Source organism: Microtus ochrogaster, chromosome 26, assembly GCF_000317375.1.
Source record: "Microtus ochrogaster isolate Prairie Vole_2 chromosome 26, MicOch1.0, whole genome shotgun sequence".
NCBI classification, from domain to species: Eukaryota; Metazoa; Chordata; class Mammalia; order Rodentia; family Cricetidae; genus Microtus; species Microtus ochrogaster.
Genome location: NC_022025.1, coordinates 13,024,860 through 13,041,149, shown reverse-complemented (window position 1 = coordinate 13,041,149; position 16,290 = coordinate 13,024,860). Strand labels below are relative to the sequence as shown.

The window sequence follows — 16,290 nt, the reverse complement described above, 5'->3', positions numbered from 1 at the left end:
CTTTCACCCACAACTGAATAATTATAAGTTGGGTCTAACATTTTGTACTTATTTGCATATACTCCATACTTTTTTGTGTGGGGAACAATCTTGGTATGTAGCCCAGTCTGTCTGAGGTTCTCTCGCCTCGGCCTCCATGAGTGCTAGGATTGTAGACATTCATCACCAGCAAGACCCTTTTTGTCATGTTGTAATTCATTGCCATTACAGCTTAAATGATCTCCCTGGATCTTCAGCTTTTGAAAATGTGTTATTAAGGAGTGTGTGTGTTTGTATGTGCACATCATGATCTGGGGTGTGGATATAAACCACAGCTTGTCTGAGGAGGTCACAGGACAGCTCTGGGTTCGGTTCTCTCGTTTGCCAATCAAGGAAAGTTATTTTTCCTGTAATTTTAATGAAACCTCTTTTATCCTTGGCAGAATGAAATTACCCCTGGAAATATGGTCAGCTCTGTTGATAGTGAGAAACAAGACTCTCCTCCTCCAAAGCCACCACGGACTAGGAGGTACTGTGTTGTCTTAGGACATTTTCTCTGAGGGATTCTTTTACCTTACTGACATAGCTAAAATTACAGATTCTGAACATTCCTTAGTTTTATAACTGGTTATTTCATTAGGATAGGAGAACTAGGCAGAGGTTCATATTTCAAGAAGGTGCCCCAAATACCTGCTTGGCCAAGGCTTAGTGGCCGAGAACAGCAGATCTGAGCGTGAGATCTCTAAGTCTGGGTGTAACATAAGGGAAAAAGGACAACTGGAAAGTGTGGAGGCCACAAAGGAGAAAGCATTTCATTCTGTTTTGTCTTCATTCGGTTTGACAGTGTAAGAGAGGAACACAGGGCTTCCTTGTGTGGGAGGCGAGCACTCTACCACTGAGCCCACACCCAGCTCCTGAGAGAATATTTTATATGGCAAAAAATAGCATGAATGTCTGCTCCCAACAGAATGCTGCCAGGGAAATGGACTGGACTCTCACACCTGTGTGTAAAACTCAGCACATTTGTGGGGTTCAAACAAAGAGTTGTTGTTGGTTCACATAGATGTGTTTAGGACTGTCTTATTTGGGAAGCCCACAAACAGCACAGCAAGCATGCAATGTAAGACCAGCATTAAAGAAAATGGGTAGATTTGAGAACCGTTGCAAATCATAGCCTGAGCTTAAAAAAAACAATAAATGAGCTTATGATTTTTTTTTTAAGATTAGATTTGTTCTTTTGATTTTATGTGTAAGTATTTTACCTGCATGTATGTATATGTGTATGTATGTAAGAAGGGTGCATCAGAACCCCTGGAACTGGAGTAAGGGGTGGCTGTAAGCTACCATGTGGGTGCTGTGAACCAAACCCTGGTCCTCTGGAAAAGCCAGGCCATCTCACCAGCCTCAAGTTTTTAATTTTTTAAAAGACAACTACATTAAATCCAAAGAAGTTGTCTTAAAAAGGCTTATTTATACACTAGCAGTCATAGAAACCAGAATTTTAAGTAGATGTTTATTGTTTTGGCTAATGAAAAAATTAAAGTTTATTTGTTGGAAAAATTGTGTCATGTAGCTTTGGGGGGGGGTGTCTTTTGTCTTTTGTTTTTCAAGGCAGGGTTTCTGTGTGTAACTTTGGCTGTCCTAGAACTTGCTCTGTAGACCAGGCTGGCTTCAAACTCAGATCCACCTGATTCTCCCTCGTGAGTACTGGGGTTAAATACGTGTACCACCACCACCTGATTTTACTGAGCTCTTAAACAATATTTAAGATGCTTTTTTTTTTTTTTTAAAAAAAGTTGCCACAGTTTTCAAAACACCAGAATATAACTTTGGATTATCAAAGAAAAACTGGAGGAAAATGATGAGAGGACCAGCCCACTTAAAATGATAATGTGTTTCAGACTAGGCACGCACGCACGGCAGCATTTGGAAGGTAAAGGCGGAAAGTTCAGGGTGTCAGGAGGACAGAGAGAACAGCTGCTGTGGTGTGTGCACATCTCACAGACAGTGAAATGCAGGTGCTCACGGCCGTCCTCAACAAGACTGCAGTGGGAGCAGGGAGCAGAGGGGGAGAGGTGGGGGTATTTCAGGGAAATCTCACAGGAATCTACAAAGATGACCCCAGATAAGACTCCTAGTAATAGCAGATACGTAGCCTGAACTGGCCATCTCCTGTGACCGGCTTGGTGCCTAGACCAGTTGTCATCAGAGAGGCTTCATCCAGCACCTGATGTAAACAGATGTAGACCCATCTGCCGAATGTAAGGCAGAGTTTGGGGGAATTCTGCAGAAAAGAAAGGATTGTAGGAGCCAGAGGAGTCAAGAAAACTCACAGGATCAACTGTAGCATGAATTCTAATTGGTATTAATAATAAAAACCGAGAGTTATAGGAGTTAATACTGAAGATCAGAGAAGCAAAGTGTCCAGCCTCTAGAATGTTCTTTTACCTCTACCAGTGTTCAGACTGAAGGAGCAATCCTGTCCTCAGATTGTCTCTCCCCAGACTGCAACTGTCTCCCAAGACTGCACTGAGCTCCTGTCTCCTCCCACCTGTTCCTCTCTCCACCCAGCCTTATCACTCCTGTCTCCACCTCCCTGGTGCTGACATTAAAGACGTGGGATCCTGAGTACTGGGATCACCTTTGTGTGAGCTCTGTTTCTCTTTTGACCTAAGGATCCCTCTGCCCCCACCTCCTGAGTCCTGGGATTAAAGGTGTGTGCTCCCACTTCGTGGCCTCTAGTGGTTTAGCTCTGCTTTCTGATCCTCAGACAAGCTTATGGAGACTGAACCGACAACCAGGGAGCCTGCACAGGGCTGGCCTAGGCCCTCTGCATATGTGACAGTTGTGTAGCCTGATCTTCTTGTGGGGCTCCTAGAACTGGGAGCAGGGTCTGTCTCTAACTCTCCACGCCTCTCACCGGGTCGCCTTGCTCAGCCTTGTACTGCAACTCATGTGCCATGTTTTATGGATACTCACGGGAGACTGCCTCTCCTGAACAGAAACGGGAGGAGTGGGTGTGGTGGGGCGACAGAGGGGAGTGGAGTATAGAGGTGCTGGGAAGAGTGGAGGAACGGGAAACTGGCCAGTACAATGTCAGACCTGTAACAGTAGATAAAGAAAATCACAAATGACACTAATTCATTTCATCACTTAGAAGTTTAGAGCACAGTCTAACTGGACTAATCAGATAGGTTCATCACGTGACATTGTTATTAATTCCAGATTGGCACGCTTAGGGTCTTATGCTTGTTCCCGCAGTAATTTCCAACTTTGTGCTCTCTGTTTTCTCCTATCGAATTGTTTCCTCTCACTGTTAAAAATTTCTTTGAGGCTCAGATGTAATTTTTAAAGTTATTGCTCTAGATCAGAAAAAGTATAGCACAGGTAAAGCATCCTTCTCAATTAAAAAATAAGTAACTGGGGCTGGCTATGGCTCTGCAGGTAAGGACCCAGGTTCGGTTCCTAGCACCCGTGTAACTCTAGCTCCGGGGAACCAGTGTTCTCTCCTGACCTCCATGAGCACACATGCACACGCACACTCAAACACAGTTATTTAATTACTTCATTTACACCTGTCTACTCCGTGTGTGCCTGGTACCCATAGAGGCCACATAAAGCATCAGATCCCCTTGGGCTGGAGTTAGACAGTTACAGGCTGTCGTGTGCATGTTGGAAATTGACCTGTGCCTGGCTTCCACTGTTTTATTTCCTTCCGTTAATTTATTAGCAAAGGGGATGGGTGTTTGTTTGCTGGTAATAATTCTCTTATATGCTAGACATTGGCTACAGCTAAGCTGGACTTAATCAGAAGGCCATAGAGAACAGTTGTTTTTAACTTAGCATTTTCTCATTTTGTGAAAAATCAGTACCTTTGAAGATACAAGTATACACGTCCTCTAGAAGGTTATGTTCTGGTGAGTGAGATGTTCATTCCAGCGTGTGCAGGACAGAGCCCGGAGACTGTACTAGGCTGTGCACTGAGACTCTGACTGAAAAGGCAACATAATTTTAGAACCAAAACCAGTTTTAAAAGAAAAGTCTCATATTATATAGTTGGGAGTGTAAGCAGAAAGAGTAAAAGGAAAGTTTACATTACACAGTTGGGAGTGTGGTGACCTGGGGACGGGCCCCCTCTGTCCGAGGAGGGGGACTGTGATGATGCTTCCCTGACAGGACAGCTAGAGAACCCACTGCTAAGAAAGCCATCAAAACTCAAAGTCTTACAATTAGAACTTTATAACCATATTGTAATGATTTTAATGTACTAGTTCTTGCTGCAGAAATATTAGTCAACTTTTAAAATGTTAAACACTCCTGAAGTCCGGTTTGTTTTTTTCCAGTTGCCTTGTAGAAGGGGATGCCAAGGAAGAAATCCTGCAGCCACCAGAACCTCACCCGGTGCCGCCCATCTTGACGCCTTCTCCCCCTTCCGCCTTTCCAACCGTTACCACTGTGTGGCAGGACAGTGACAGATACCACCCAAAGCCAGTGCTACACATGGTTTCAGCAGACCTCAACAGAAATTATAATAAATCTTCAGACCTTACAGGGAAAAACGAATCACCTGTTGAACATGTAGATAAAAAATTAGAGCGAAATTTAAGTTTTGAGATTAAGAAAGTTCCTCTCCAAGAGGGCCCCAAAAGTTTTGATGGGAACACACTGTTGAATAGGGGACATGCGATTAAAATTAAATCTGCTTCGTCGTCTGTGGTTGACAAAACCTCTAGGCCACAGGAGTTAAATTCAGGTAATCTAAAAGTTGAGGGTGTTTCTCAGAATTCCTGTGTGGACTGCAGTGTGACAAATTCAGACAGAGTCCCCGACTCTTCAGAAGAGTCCCAGAACTCCCACACACCGCCACGGCCAGACCGCTTGCCTCTCGATAAGACAGGACATGTGGTATGGTCATTTCACGGACCTGAACACGCCACACCCGTATCTGACTCATCCGAGGGCAAATCCCCAGACAACCATTCTCAGCCTGTAAAGACCGCGAGCTCAGCAGCAGCAGCCTCTCCAGCAGACGCTGACGACCATCACAGCAGCTCGCCCCTGTTGAGAGCGCCCCTCAGCTTTACCAACCCCCTTCACTCTGATGACTCCGACTCAGAGAACAGGGACTCTGACGGTGCTGTGACCAAGAACAAGACGAGCATTTCCACGGCCAGCGCCACCGTCTCTGCTGCCAGCAGTGCTGAGAGCAGCTCCACCAGGAAAGTGTTGCCCATGTCCATCGCTAGACAGAGCGTGGCGGGAGCTGAAGAAGGTAATGTGGCCTGAAGGCCCGTACTGTCTGCCCCTGTCTGTCCTGGAGTTTATAGTCACTGTGTCGGTATTCCTGTCATTATTAGAAGATTGCTTTGGTCATGTGTAGACTAGTGCTTTAAGTCAGATTTATCGACTAAATAATTAGAAATAAACCAGAAAAAATAATTTGCAGTGTCAGTGATGCAAAATACTGTAGAACACTTGCTGAGCTATTAATTTCACCCTTGCTTCTTGTAAATACTTAATGGACTTTTTTTCTATAATTAACTACAAAATAACATTTTTTTTTTTAAAGACAGGGTTTCTCTGTGTAGCTTTGGAGCCTGTCCTGGAACTAGCTCTTGTAGACCAGGCTGGCTCTGAACTCACAGAGATCCGCTTGCCTCTGCCTCCCAAGTGCTGGGATCAAAGTCATGTGCCAACCACTGCCCAGCTACAAAAGTTTTAAAGAACGCTTTTCACAAATGCTTCAGGTAAAGTTGTTTTCAGTGGGACATTAACCCACAACAGACTGGAAAGTACTCAGCGACTAGCGGCCATTTGATACCTTCAGACTCGAGAAGGGTGTGTGTTTGCCCCATACCAGGTCTGTACTTCCTCTCTCTGCTTTAAGCAGCCTGCTATGTGTGTAAGACATGCTGTTTGAAGACGGAGGGTCTCCTTATGAAGGCCAGGCTGGCCCAGAACTCAGGGTCCTCCCACCTCCACCCACCTTGCCCTGGGTTCTGGTTTGCATCACCATGTCTGTTGTATAGTATTGGTTCTTGAAATCTTCATGGTGCCTTCCCTCTTGTTTGGTTTTTGAAATAAGAACCTGGAACTTTATTTTTCTGCCTCAATCCTATGTACTCTGAGATATCCAGGGATACATTATGACTGCCACAAATAGAGTTGTTTTTCAGGGCTAGAGAAATGGCTCAGTCGTCAGGAATACTTGTTGCTCTTCGAGTTCAATTCCCAGCACCCACATGGCAGCTCACCACTGTCTGTAACTCCAGTTCCAGGGGATCTGACACCCTCACAGATATACACACAGGCAAAACACCAGTGTGCATAAAATAAGATTTGTTTTGTTCGTTTTTTTGAGACGGGGCTTCTCTGTGTAGCAGTCCTGCCTTTCCCGGAACTATCTCTGTAAACCAGGCTAGCCTCGAACTCAGGGATCTGACTGCCTCTCAAGTGTTGAGATTAAAGACAGGCATGAGCCACCACTACTGGGCAAGTAATTCTTAGTTGTTCTAATTACTTTAGATTGTATCGTGTAGTATTTATTCTATAGTTGATTATTACTTAATTTGTTACTTGCTTTGTAAAACAATTGACACAAAAAATAGAGAATTTTGTATTTGAATTTGTTAGTGAATTAACCCAATAAATTTGTATTGATAACCAAAAATAGTATTTCGTATAAGCTGCTGCCTGACAAAATTTTTCACTATGCATTCTTTCATTTCCCTTTTTTTCCCCCCTTTCTTTTTTTCCTTTCTTTCCTGTACCCAGGGCCTGTACATACCAAACATGCACAATTTTGACTTCAGTTTTTTTTATTAAGTCTGACATTCTTTTTCAGATTTGGCTAGTGTGGGCCCCACACACTGTGATGTGCAGCAACCGTAGTAAAATAGCGAAGTCTCTGGTTGTATGACTCTTGGGGGTGGAGGAGGGGGGGCTGTTGGGGAATCTGTACAGAAAGCTTGTCGTGTACGCAAGGCCGTTTGGAGATCCACGGAGAGGCATGCAGTTGAAAAGCAAGGGCCACCATTAGGGAACACTTCTTGACAAGAAAGAACCCGATAAGAACTTAGCAGTGCACAGAACTTGGTGCTGGTGTCATGTGTCCTTCCTGTGGTCGTCAGTGATCAGATGGCAGGGAGAAACGGTGCCACTGCCGCTCTTGGATAAGGTACAGAGTGCGGGCGCTCTGGGTAGATACGTCAGTGTTGTATCGGAACTGTGGACTGAAGGCTGTCCCTTGTGTGCTTGTCCAGCCGCAGCAGTGCTTGCTGGAAGTTTACTTGATTTGCAGTTTGTAGTGCTTGTGCCTATCAGATAGGATATAACAAGGGTATCCTGCCGTAGTGTTCATAAAGCCTGGACAAAAGAATAAGGGTCCTCAGTATAGTTCCCCTCATGTCTGCATACACACGCACATCAGTGTGCCCTTGCCTTGTTCTCTCCCTAGAGCTGGACTTCAGTGACCTAACACACTGCTTTATCCTGAGCCGTGAGGCCGACCTGTGGGGCTTGCTTAACGCAATATCATTTATCTCTTACAGGGGCTAATTTGGTTTCCACTGATGTAAAAACCTTTAAGATGACTTGAGTTCATATCTTTGATGTGGCGTCAGATGACACTGTTCACAGCACTTGAGTAGTGCATAAATGGTTCCTAAAATATTAGTGGCTGTATTATATCTACTAGAAGGATAACTTGTGCTTCAAATGGTAGTTGAGTTGCCTGGCATGGGACTCAGGCACATACTTTGAGACGAGTAAAGCTTCTGAGGAGAATTGGACTGGCTGCGTGAGTTCAGCGACTAAGTCATTCAGGAAGCACTGGCGCGAGCCAAGGGCCAAACCCAGTGAGCCAGCGGGCTCTTCACTGCAGACTCCCCATCGTGGTGCGGTCAGAGCAGGGTCTTCGGGGTCAGCAGGGTCCGAGCAGCATGGTGCGGTCAGACCAGGGTCTTCGGGGTCAGCAGGGTCCGAGCAGCATGGTGCGGTCAGACCAGGGTCTTCGGGGTCATCAGGGTCCGAGCAGCTGGCAGTTCGCTCCTCCTCTGCTCCATCACGGATGGAGTGGTAATGGTGTTTGGAGCTCATGTTCTTTGCTGCTTGAATGGCATTTTATTGTTTGTTTAATTCTTGGATTTTATATTTTTAATTTAGATGTTGATGTTAGTGAAGAGTCGCCTCCTCCCCTACCTGAACGAACACCTGAATCGTTTGTATTAGCAAGTGAGCATAGTGAGTATCTCTTCTACATGGCTGATGTTAATCTAGCAGTTATTATACTGAGTAATTAGGATCAAAGTGTGAGTTTTAATTGATGCTGACAGCTTTTTATTACTCACTTGAAAACCCCTTCACGTAGTATTGTTTTCCCTTCCTGAGAGGGCTAAATGATCGAATTTGTAGTAGTCATTGGGAACTGCTAAAATTAAAATAAATGCGGTGTTTGCGGTAGGTGTCTTTTTGTTGATCAGTGGCAGTGCATACTGCTTCACTGTTTAGTGTGTGTAAATTAATGCGAGCGTCGAGTCGTGGGCGGGCATGTCTGTGAAGATAGTGTCGAGTCGTGGGCGGGCATGTCTGTGAAGATAGTTGCTACAATGTATAGGATGCGTCTTTATATTTAAAGACAAAATTTAATATACTGCGTTTCCCTGTTCCTCAGCTATACCTGTGAGACCTGAATGGAGTGAACTCCCATGTCAGGAGTCGGAACAGAGAGGATCCGAAGTGAGTCCTTGGGGGCTGGGGTGGCTCTAGCTCAGCGCCCATCTTAGAGCTGTCTGCTGATTGGCCGCTTCTGCCCTTGCTATGGCTGACCCTTTTTTCTGCTTACGTGTTTATTATGATTTTTAATTTTTTAATTTATTGTACATCTGGACTACAGTTTCTTCTCTCTCCTCCCAGCCCCTCCCTCCACCTCCTTTCCTCCTCTATTGCTGTGCAGAAAAGGGCCGACCTCCCACGGATACACATTGGGTCACCTTGCCCGGCTCTAAGACGTGGGGAGGTGCAGCGTCTTACTGCAGCTTGATAGCCAGCTTTGTTGATGTCCATAGTTGATTGCTTTTGATTAGCATTGGTTAGGGGGTTGTTTGGTTGGTTGGTTTTGTTTTACTTTTTAAAACAGGGTCTTTTTTTATGAATAAATAAATCTTTTTTTAATGTTTAAAAAGAAAGTATTTTGAGCTGGGTTTATTCTTCTTCCTCTATTCCTCTTGTTCTTAGATTTAGTCTTTTCATAGCGTCCCAGTTAAGACAGGATCTTGTATCACCAAACTGCTGTCAAACTTATCCTATGTGCAAGGCTGCCCTTGAATGGCTGACTCTCCTGCCTGTCCTCCTTAGTTGGGGGTTATCCACATTATACACTTGTACCACCACATCTTGCTGTACACCAAGATTTCTGATTACAAGTTGATGAAAAATGCAAGATACAGCCTTTTTTTAAAAAGATTCATTTTTAAAAGAACTCCCTGACTTTCGTAAGGCCGTCTCTTCAGACTATTCTTTCGTCAAACTGCTCTTGAAAAAAATTTTAAATTAGTCCGTGTTTTGAATTATTTTGGAAGTACAAACAGTACTTAGTATTTGGGGGATCTGGTCCCCTGTCAGACACAGCCAGGTTGTTTTATAGTCAGGAAGCTGTTGGTCGTGGTAGTTTGTGCTCAGGGAGACCACAGTTGGTAGGACACAGTAGATGGCTGGAATGTTACAGTGGCGTGTTTCTCCTTTAGAGTGTAGGTCAGTATAGTAAGCGCTGCCGAGATGGCTCAGTGGGTCAGAGCAGGCTGTTCACGCGTGAGGACCTGAGTTCCCACCCTAGAGCCCTTGTGAAAATCCAGGTGTGCCCTCAAATGCCTGTGACCCCAGTGCCTGGTTCAGTGAGAGACCGCCGCAGAGGAGAAGGGCAGAGAGCAACAGTGCAGCAGGACTCCAGGGCCGGCCCCTTAGCGCCACGCACACACGCGCGCGCTCACGTCCACACGCCAACGCAAAGGGGAATTTTTAAAATAACATCATAAAATTTCAAGTGTAATGAAACACTATTGCTTTCTTTTTCTTGGTGTAAAAATCAAGATATAGACCAAGATGGTAGTGCGTACCTGTAATCCTAGAACTTAGGGAGAGGAGGGAAAGAAGGTCAGGATTTAAGACTATCCTTGTCGGTAATAGTGAGTTTAAAGCCAGCCCAGCCTATGTGAGATTCTGTTTCAGAAATAAATGAATAAAATAACGAGGGGATTTTTTTAATACACCTCAGTTTCTTGGGGTATATACCTATAATAAATATTCTATTTATTGCACATAAAATGCACATAGTTGCAATAGCTATTAAATGTCTTTGCAGGACTTGATAACCTCTGGAAATGAAAAATGTGGTAAGTTACCAGATTATTTTTTCCTTTTTACTTTATAGATTGATTTCAATAAAATAGTACATGTCATGTTTCATATTGGTTGGTTATTTTCTATGTAGGAGGTCTCTAGAATAACTTCTTCTGTGATAAAATTTATTTATTTATTTATTTATTTTTTCGAAACAAGGTTTCTTTATAGCTTTGAAGCCTGTCCCGGCACTTGTCCTATCTTGTAGACCAGGCTGACCTCAAACACACAGAGGTCTGCCTGCTTCTGCCTCCCGAGTGCTGGGATTTAATGCGTGTGCCACCACTACCCTGCCCTCTGTGATAAAATTCTAAGCTGGCTGTTACCTACATGTTATTGATCTGACTTGGAAAGTTGTGGCAACAGTTATTTCTAGAAGTCACGGGTTTATGGGAAATGGTTGCTTTTTCGTTGTTTATTAAAATATCCAGAAGTTGGGGTATATCTCTGACTGAGCGGGGTCTAGTTTATTTCTAGCGCCAAAATTAACAACAGTTACAGTTACTTAGAAGTTTGCTTCTGTCTGAGTAAATGCTCCAGATGGACCTACAAAGTGGAAATGTGCTTATAAAAACCAATTGTTTTAGGAATCTTCTGTTGAGGATGTTTGTGTTTATTTGAAAATAAATCAATAGTTATACTATCAAGTTTGATCGAGACTGTCTGAGTGGGTACCTAGCATGCATGAAGGCCAAGTTCCCCAGCCCTCACAGATGAGGCACCGTGGGTGCATGCTTGCAGTCCAGAGTGTGGACGGCAGAAGCGGGAGATTCGGAGTCAAGGCCAGCCTGTGCTATACAAAACTGTATCTCAAATGGGGGGAAGAGGAACAGTGGAGGGTTTCTGCCGTAGAAGAGTAAATCACATTATTAAATTGATGTCAGTTTTAGCCACCTCTCTTGACGACGGCTAGAAAGCTGAGTTACGTCAGCAACACATAGCAAACGCTCCTGACACGTCGTGCCTCAGACGGCAACGTCCCCATTCCTATAGCACTCGGGCTCCTGATGTTGCTGCTCCTTTCATACGCTCCAGTTAGCACCCTCTCCTTTCTCCCTGGCTTTTGTAAGCTTTGGCTTGAAAAACTGAGTCCTGCTGCTCAGTGATGTTCACATAACTAAGAACTCAGGTCTTAAGTCTGCATCTCCTTTCCCTTAGGAAATGCCATGGGGACCTCATCACCAGTAGTTCATTTATGTCTCGTTTCCATTGTGTCCGCGTTGGATCTTGTCAGGGAGTTTACCTCACTACTGAGATGATCTGTGTGTGTCTCCTCCTGGGCCGTCAGCATAACCCCCAGGTCAAGTCCTATGAGCCGAAGGGTGAAGGCCCTTGTTTTCAAGCCTGGCAGCCTGTGTTAATCCCTAGGACCCACACAGTAGGAGAGACCGACTACTGAACATTGTCCTCTGGCCTCCACACATAAGCTATGTATGGCTTTGCATTCTCATAAATGAGAAATGTGAACGGTTTAAAGGAAAACCAAGCAGTGCATGCTGATACATACCTGCCTGAAATTTTGGTACTTAGGAAGAGGAGCAGTTAGACACCAACCTGGGCACACAGAAGATTGTTTTAGCAAAATGGAAAGATTCAGAGAGGGTGGGCAAAGAAGAAAATGACCAACCTTAGTAGGTCTGTTGACTCTTCACTAGGCTACGAACATCTTAAGGCCAGGAAACATCTTTAGACTTATCCTGGATTCCAGAAAGAGGATAAGGGAGATCGACAGGAGCTGTAGAGACTGGGCTGGGCACACCTGACATCGGAGCACTCTGGAGGCAGAGGCAGGCAGATAATCTCTGCAGTCTGCGGCCAGCCTGGGCTACAGCAAGTTCCAGGCCAGCTGGGGCTGCATAAGTGAGACCCTCAGGGAGGGAGGGAGGGGGGCATAAGTTGTAGAAGGAAAAATGTTAATTACTGTTTAAAAAAAACTTTTTATTGATCTTTAAATGAGTAAATTAGCTACAGTTTAAACAAGAAGACTTCAAAAGAATTAATGGGAGCATGGCAAATTATCCATTAATTAGAAACTTCTTTGACTGTAATTACTTTACGAAAGTGTAGCTTACAATGCCTGGGATTGACGAGATGAAGTAAATGTACAAGAACCGTCATCACAGAGTGCTGGGCTGTTGTACACTCTGTGAGTCTAGCGCACAGGAGGCTGAGACAGGAGACCTGAAGCCACAGAGTGGCCTGCTCTATGTGGTGGGCACTCAGAACGGCACCAGAAAGTCACGTAACTGGAACCCAGCTTGTATTTACCTCAGAGCCTCTAGAAATGATCAGCAGAGGGTGGTGATTAATATGGACTTGTTTTTTACTTTAGATGCAGGGAGCATCCACACAGAGGTGTGCACAGACTCTCCATCTCCTTTGAGCGACAAGAAAGATGAAACAACAGGAAGTCTAACTGAAGCCACAGATATTGGTAATTCTAATAGGCCACCATAGTGGTGTTCTTTCAGTGCCTGCGTCTGACAATAGGAGAAAGAGGCAGATGGATCTCTGTGGGTTCAAGGAGAAATTCATAGTGAATTTCTGACGAGCTAGGACTACTTAATAAGACCCTTTCTCAAAAGATGATAACAAAAATTAGAAGCGTAGATCAGTCATTGAGAGCACTTCAACCAGGTGTGCCTTTAGTCCTGGCAAGGGTAAGAAAATATATTACTACTATTTTTCAGGATTTCCATAAGGCAGATTTATAAGGATAATACATTTTTATTTACTAGTAACTGTGAGAGAGTGCGTGTGTGTGGTGTGTACTGTGGGGATGATGAAAAGTGCGCGTGTGTGGTGTGTACTGTGGAGATGATGAAAAGTGCGTGTGTGTGGTGTGTACTGTGGGGATGAAAAGGTAGTTTTTGGAAGTGGGCTCTTCTCTTCCACCGTGGGCTCGGGGTATTCATCTCCGGCTGTCAGACTTGGCAGCCGTACTTCTAGCCCTTATCAGACTTTGTAGTGTATTATATTAAGATTCTGAAATGATGCCAAGAGTAAAAGCATGTATGGTTAAAATTTCTTGAAATTATGAAATAATTAACTTACTCTGTTTCAGGCAGAGATTAAAAATCAAAGTTTTTAAAATTGCAATATAAGGAACCGAAAGTCTAACTCAGTTGAGAAGTTGCTTGCCCAGCTTGTGAGAAGCCCTGGGTTTGAGACCCAGTACCATGTAGACCCAGCCAGCACTTGAGAGGGGCAGACAGAAAGATCCGTTCAAGGGGATCTTCCTGTGACGAGAGAAAGAGGCCAGGCTGCTCTATGGATGACTTGGTTTGGGAGGAGAAAGGAAGCTATAGTCTAGTGTAAGCAGACCTGTGCGCTGTGTGACTGTTCGGACGCCCTGCTTCTGCCTCCTAAGTGCTGGGATTAAAGGCACACACCACCACCGCCGCCTGGCTCAGTGTTTTGATTATTATGTGGCAAAGGGACTTTCTTTTCTGGCCCCGTCTATTTGGTATAATCCATTTGGTGTTATGTGTTTGTGTGAGGTGTCTGGAGTTACAGACAGGTTTGAGCTGCCTTGTGGGTGCTGGGAATGAGAGCCAGTGCTCTTTGTCGCTGAGCCATGTCAGTCCTATACTTGTTGGACCTTCATGAGCGTGTCCTCCTCTAGGTTAGGAAAGTTTTCTTCTATGATTTTGTTGGAAATATTTTCTTGGCCTTTGAGATGGATTTCTTCTCCTTCTAATCCTATTATTCTTAAATCTCAGATTTCCAGGATGTTTTGTGTTAGGAATTGTAACATTTTCTGTGGCTGATGGATCCATCTCTTCTTTTGTATCTTCAATGCCTGTGATTTTTCTCTCTCTTGTAACTGTTGGTGAAGTTTTCCTCTGTAGTTCCTGTTCACATTCCTAAATTTCTCATTTCCAGAATTCCGTTTGTGTTTTCTTTATTACGTCCATGTTCAGGTCTTGGAACAGTTTTATTCATGTCCTTCAACTGTTTTTTTCTTGACCTTAAGGAGTGTAGTCATTTTATCTAATTGTTTGTGTTTTCCTGGCTTTCTCTGAGAGGTTTTTCATTTCCTTCAAATGTATGTGGCGTGGCCCTGGATTCTCTAAGGGATTTATTCATTTCCTCTTTTAGAACAAGGTCTTTCTTGTGCTTCCACTGTGCTGGGGTCTCCAGGGGCTGCTGCCGTAGGACATCTGAGCTCCAGGGTTAGTGGTTGTGCCATTAGACACATCAGCGTCTGGGTTTGGGGTGATTATAGATAGGTCTAGTGCTGATTTCTGGGTTTGTCTCTGCTGGGTGGGTGTTTGGTCCCCGGTTTCTGTTTCTCGAGGTTTTCAGTGTTGGCTGTGTGCTGCCTGTTTTACATGCCTGCTCAGCTGGTGTGTTGATAGGGATGCTTGCTGGTGTAAAAGGCTGGGGGAAGGGAGGCCTGGGGATGGTCTGTGGGATCCCTAGGAGGCGTGGCCCAGGGGGAGGAAACTGACAACCCTGGGAATCGGGTCTGGGGGAGAAGAGATAGTGGCCAGTGTCTGTGGGCAGCCTACCTGTTCTTCTGGGAGCTGGGGGTCTGGGACACAGTGCTGTGGTGGCCATGAGATCCACAGAGTGGTGGGGGGCTGCCACCATGTTGTGTTGCAGCTCTGGGGCAACCCTGAGAATTGGGTTTGGAGAAGCAGCTATGAGTGCATTCTTACTGTTTTTAAAGTGGTTTTGAATGCTAACCTGTGGTGATGGTATTTTTTGTCTATAGGTTTCGGCAATCGCTGTGGAAACCCTAAAGGACCAAGAGATCCACCTTCAGAATGGACATGATTCAGGGAGTTAAAAGACACTTTATACTGGAAAATTCAAGTGCCACTGAAAGCCAGATTATAGTATTCCATCTTTAAAATGTGGGACTAACAGCAGTGTAGATCGTTACCTTAATGTCTTTGCCGGGACCATCTACCTGCCTTATACTACATTTAGGAAAAAGTATTACCTATTGTTTATTTTGTAACTTCAAGTATTACTGCCTTAATGTCTCTTAACCCTGTTACAAGCTGCTTGTAGCCCTGTTAATATAGTAATACTTTTATGATAACTGAGTCAAAGGACTACTCTTCTGCTGTTTATCATGTATGCATTATTTTGTATATGTACAGGGCAAGTAGGTATATAATTTGATAAAGTTGAAGTCATAAAATATTATTAACAAGATGTAAGAATTTCTGCATGGTCTAAGTCTTTGTGTACCTTATTTGTAAATTATTTGCCCTGAAGTTTTAGAAACAGTTTCTGAATTTTAAAATTGCTGGTTTCATGCAGCCAGCGCTGCAGGTTATCAGAGATCAAAGATTGTAACAATAATGCATTTTGTAAATTGTGAGCAAGAAGTTATTTTTATATTATTACTGTCTAATTGTTCGTCCTGATGGGTCTTGTTTTCATCTAGTCACAGAGATTCAGTAAGTGCCTTGGAACAATATTGAATTCTCTTAGCTCGTGTGTGTTACTTTAAATTTTGAATTCAACTGGGATTAGAAGACTATCAGAATATATGTATGTTTCAGGATATTTGACCTATAAAAAACAGTTTTACAGTGCTACATCTTGAATTCTTTTTTTTTATTCTAAGGAAAAGGTTGTATTATTTATGTGTGTGTGTGTATATAAATGTGTGTGTACCTCTGTGGAGTTATGTGCATGTGAGTGCTAGTGCCCAGACACCAGAGACATCGGGTATCAGGTCCCCCTAGAACCAGCATTACAGGAGATTGTGAGCTGTTCAGCATGGGTCCTCTGGAAGAGTGGTGTGTGTTCTTAGCTGCTGCACCATCAGCAGCCCCTCAGTCTTACCTTCGAAATCCCCACTTAATTATGGAGGAGGAATAGTGCCGCATACCTGTGGACAGCCCCATGGGAGACCAGGGAAGGACGGTCCTGTGATCCCTTCAGAATAGTGCC

At 44.1% G+C, this 16,290-nt stretch overlaps 1 protein-coding gene across 4 annotated transcripts in view; it reads left to right on the top strand.

Moving 5' to 3' along the window:
- Ptpn12 (protein tyrosine phosphatase, non-receptor type 12) overlaps positions 1–15,932 on the top strand; it is a 64,904-nt gene extending 48,972 nt beyond the window's left edge. For all 4 annotated transcript variants that reach the window (XM_005358349.3, XM_013350443.2, XM_026784654.1 and 1 more), the window contains 7 exons: positions 423–508; positions 4,323–5,251; positions 8,143–8,220; positions 8,651–8,715; positions 10,337–10,367; positions 12,707–12,808; positions 15,095–15,932. In XM_005358349.3, the coding sequence (XP_005358406.1) occupies positions 423–508; positions 4,323–5,251; positions 8,143–8,220; positions 8,651–8,715; positions 10,337–10,367; positions 12,707–12,808; positions 15,095–15,156 (1,353 nt within the window). In that variant the 3' untranslated portion in view covers positions 15,157–15,932. The remainder of the gene's footprint in view (positions 1–422; positions 509–4,322; positions 5,252–8,142; positions 8,221–8,650; positions 8,716–10,336; positions 10,368–12,706; positions 12,809–15,094) is intronic.
- The last annotated feature ends 358 nt before the right edge of the window (positions 15,933–16,290 follow it).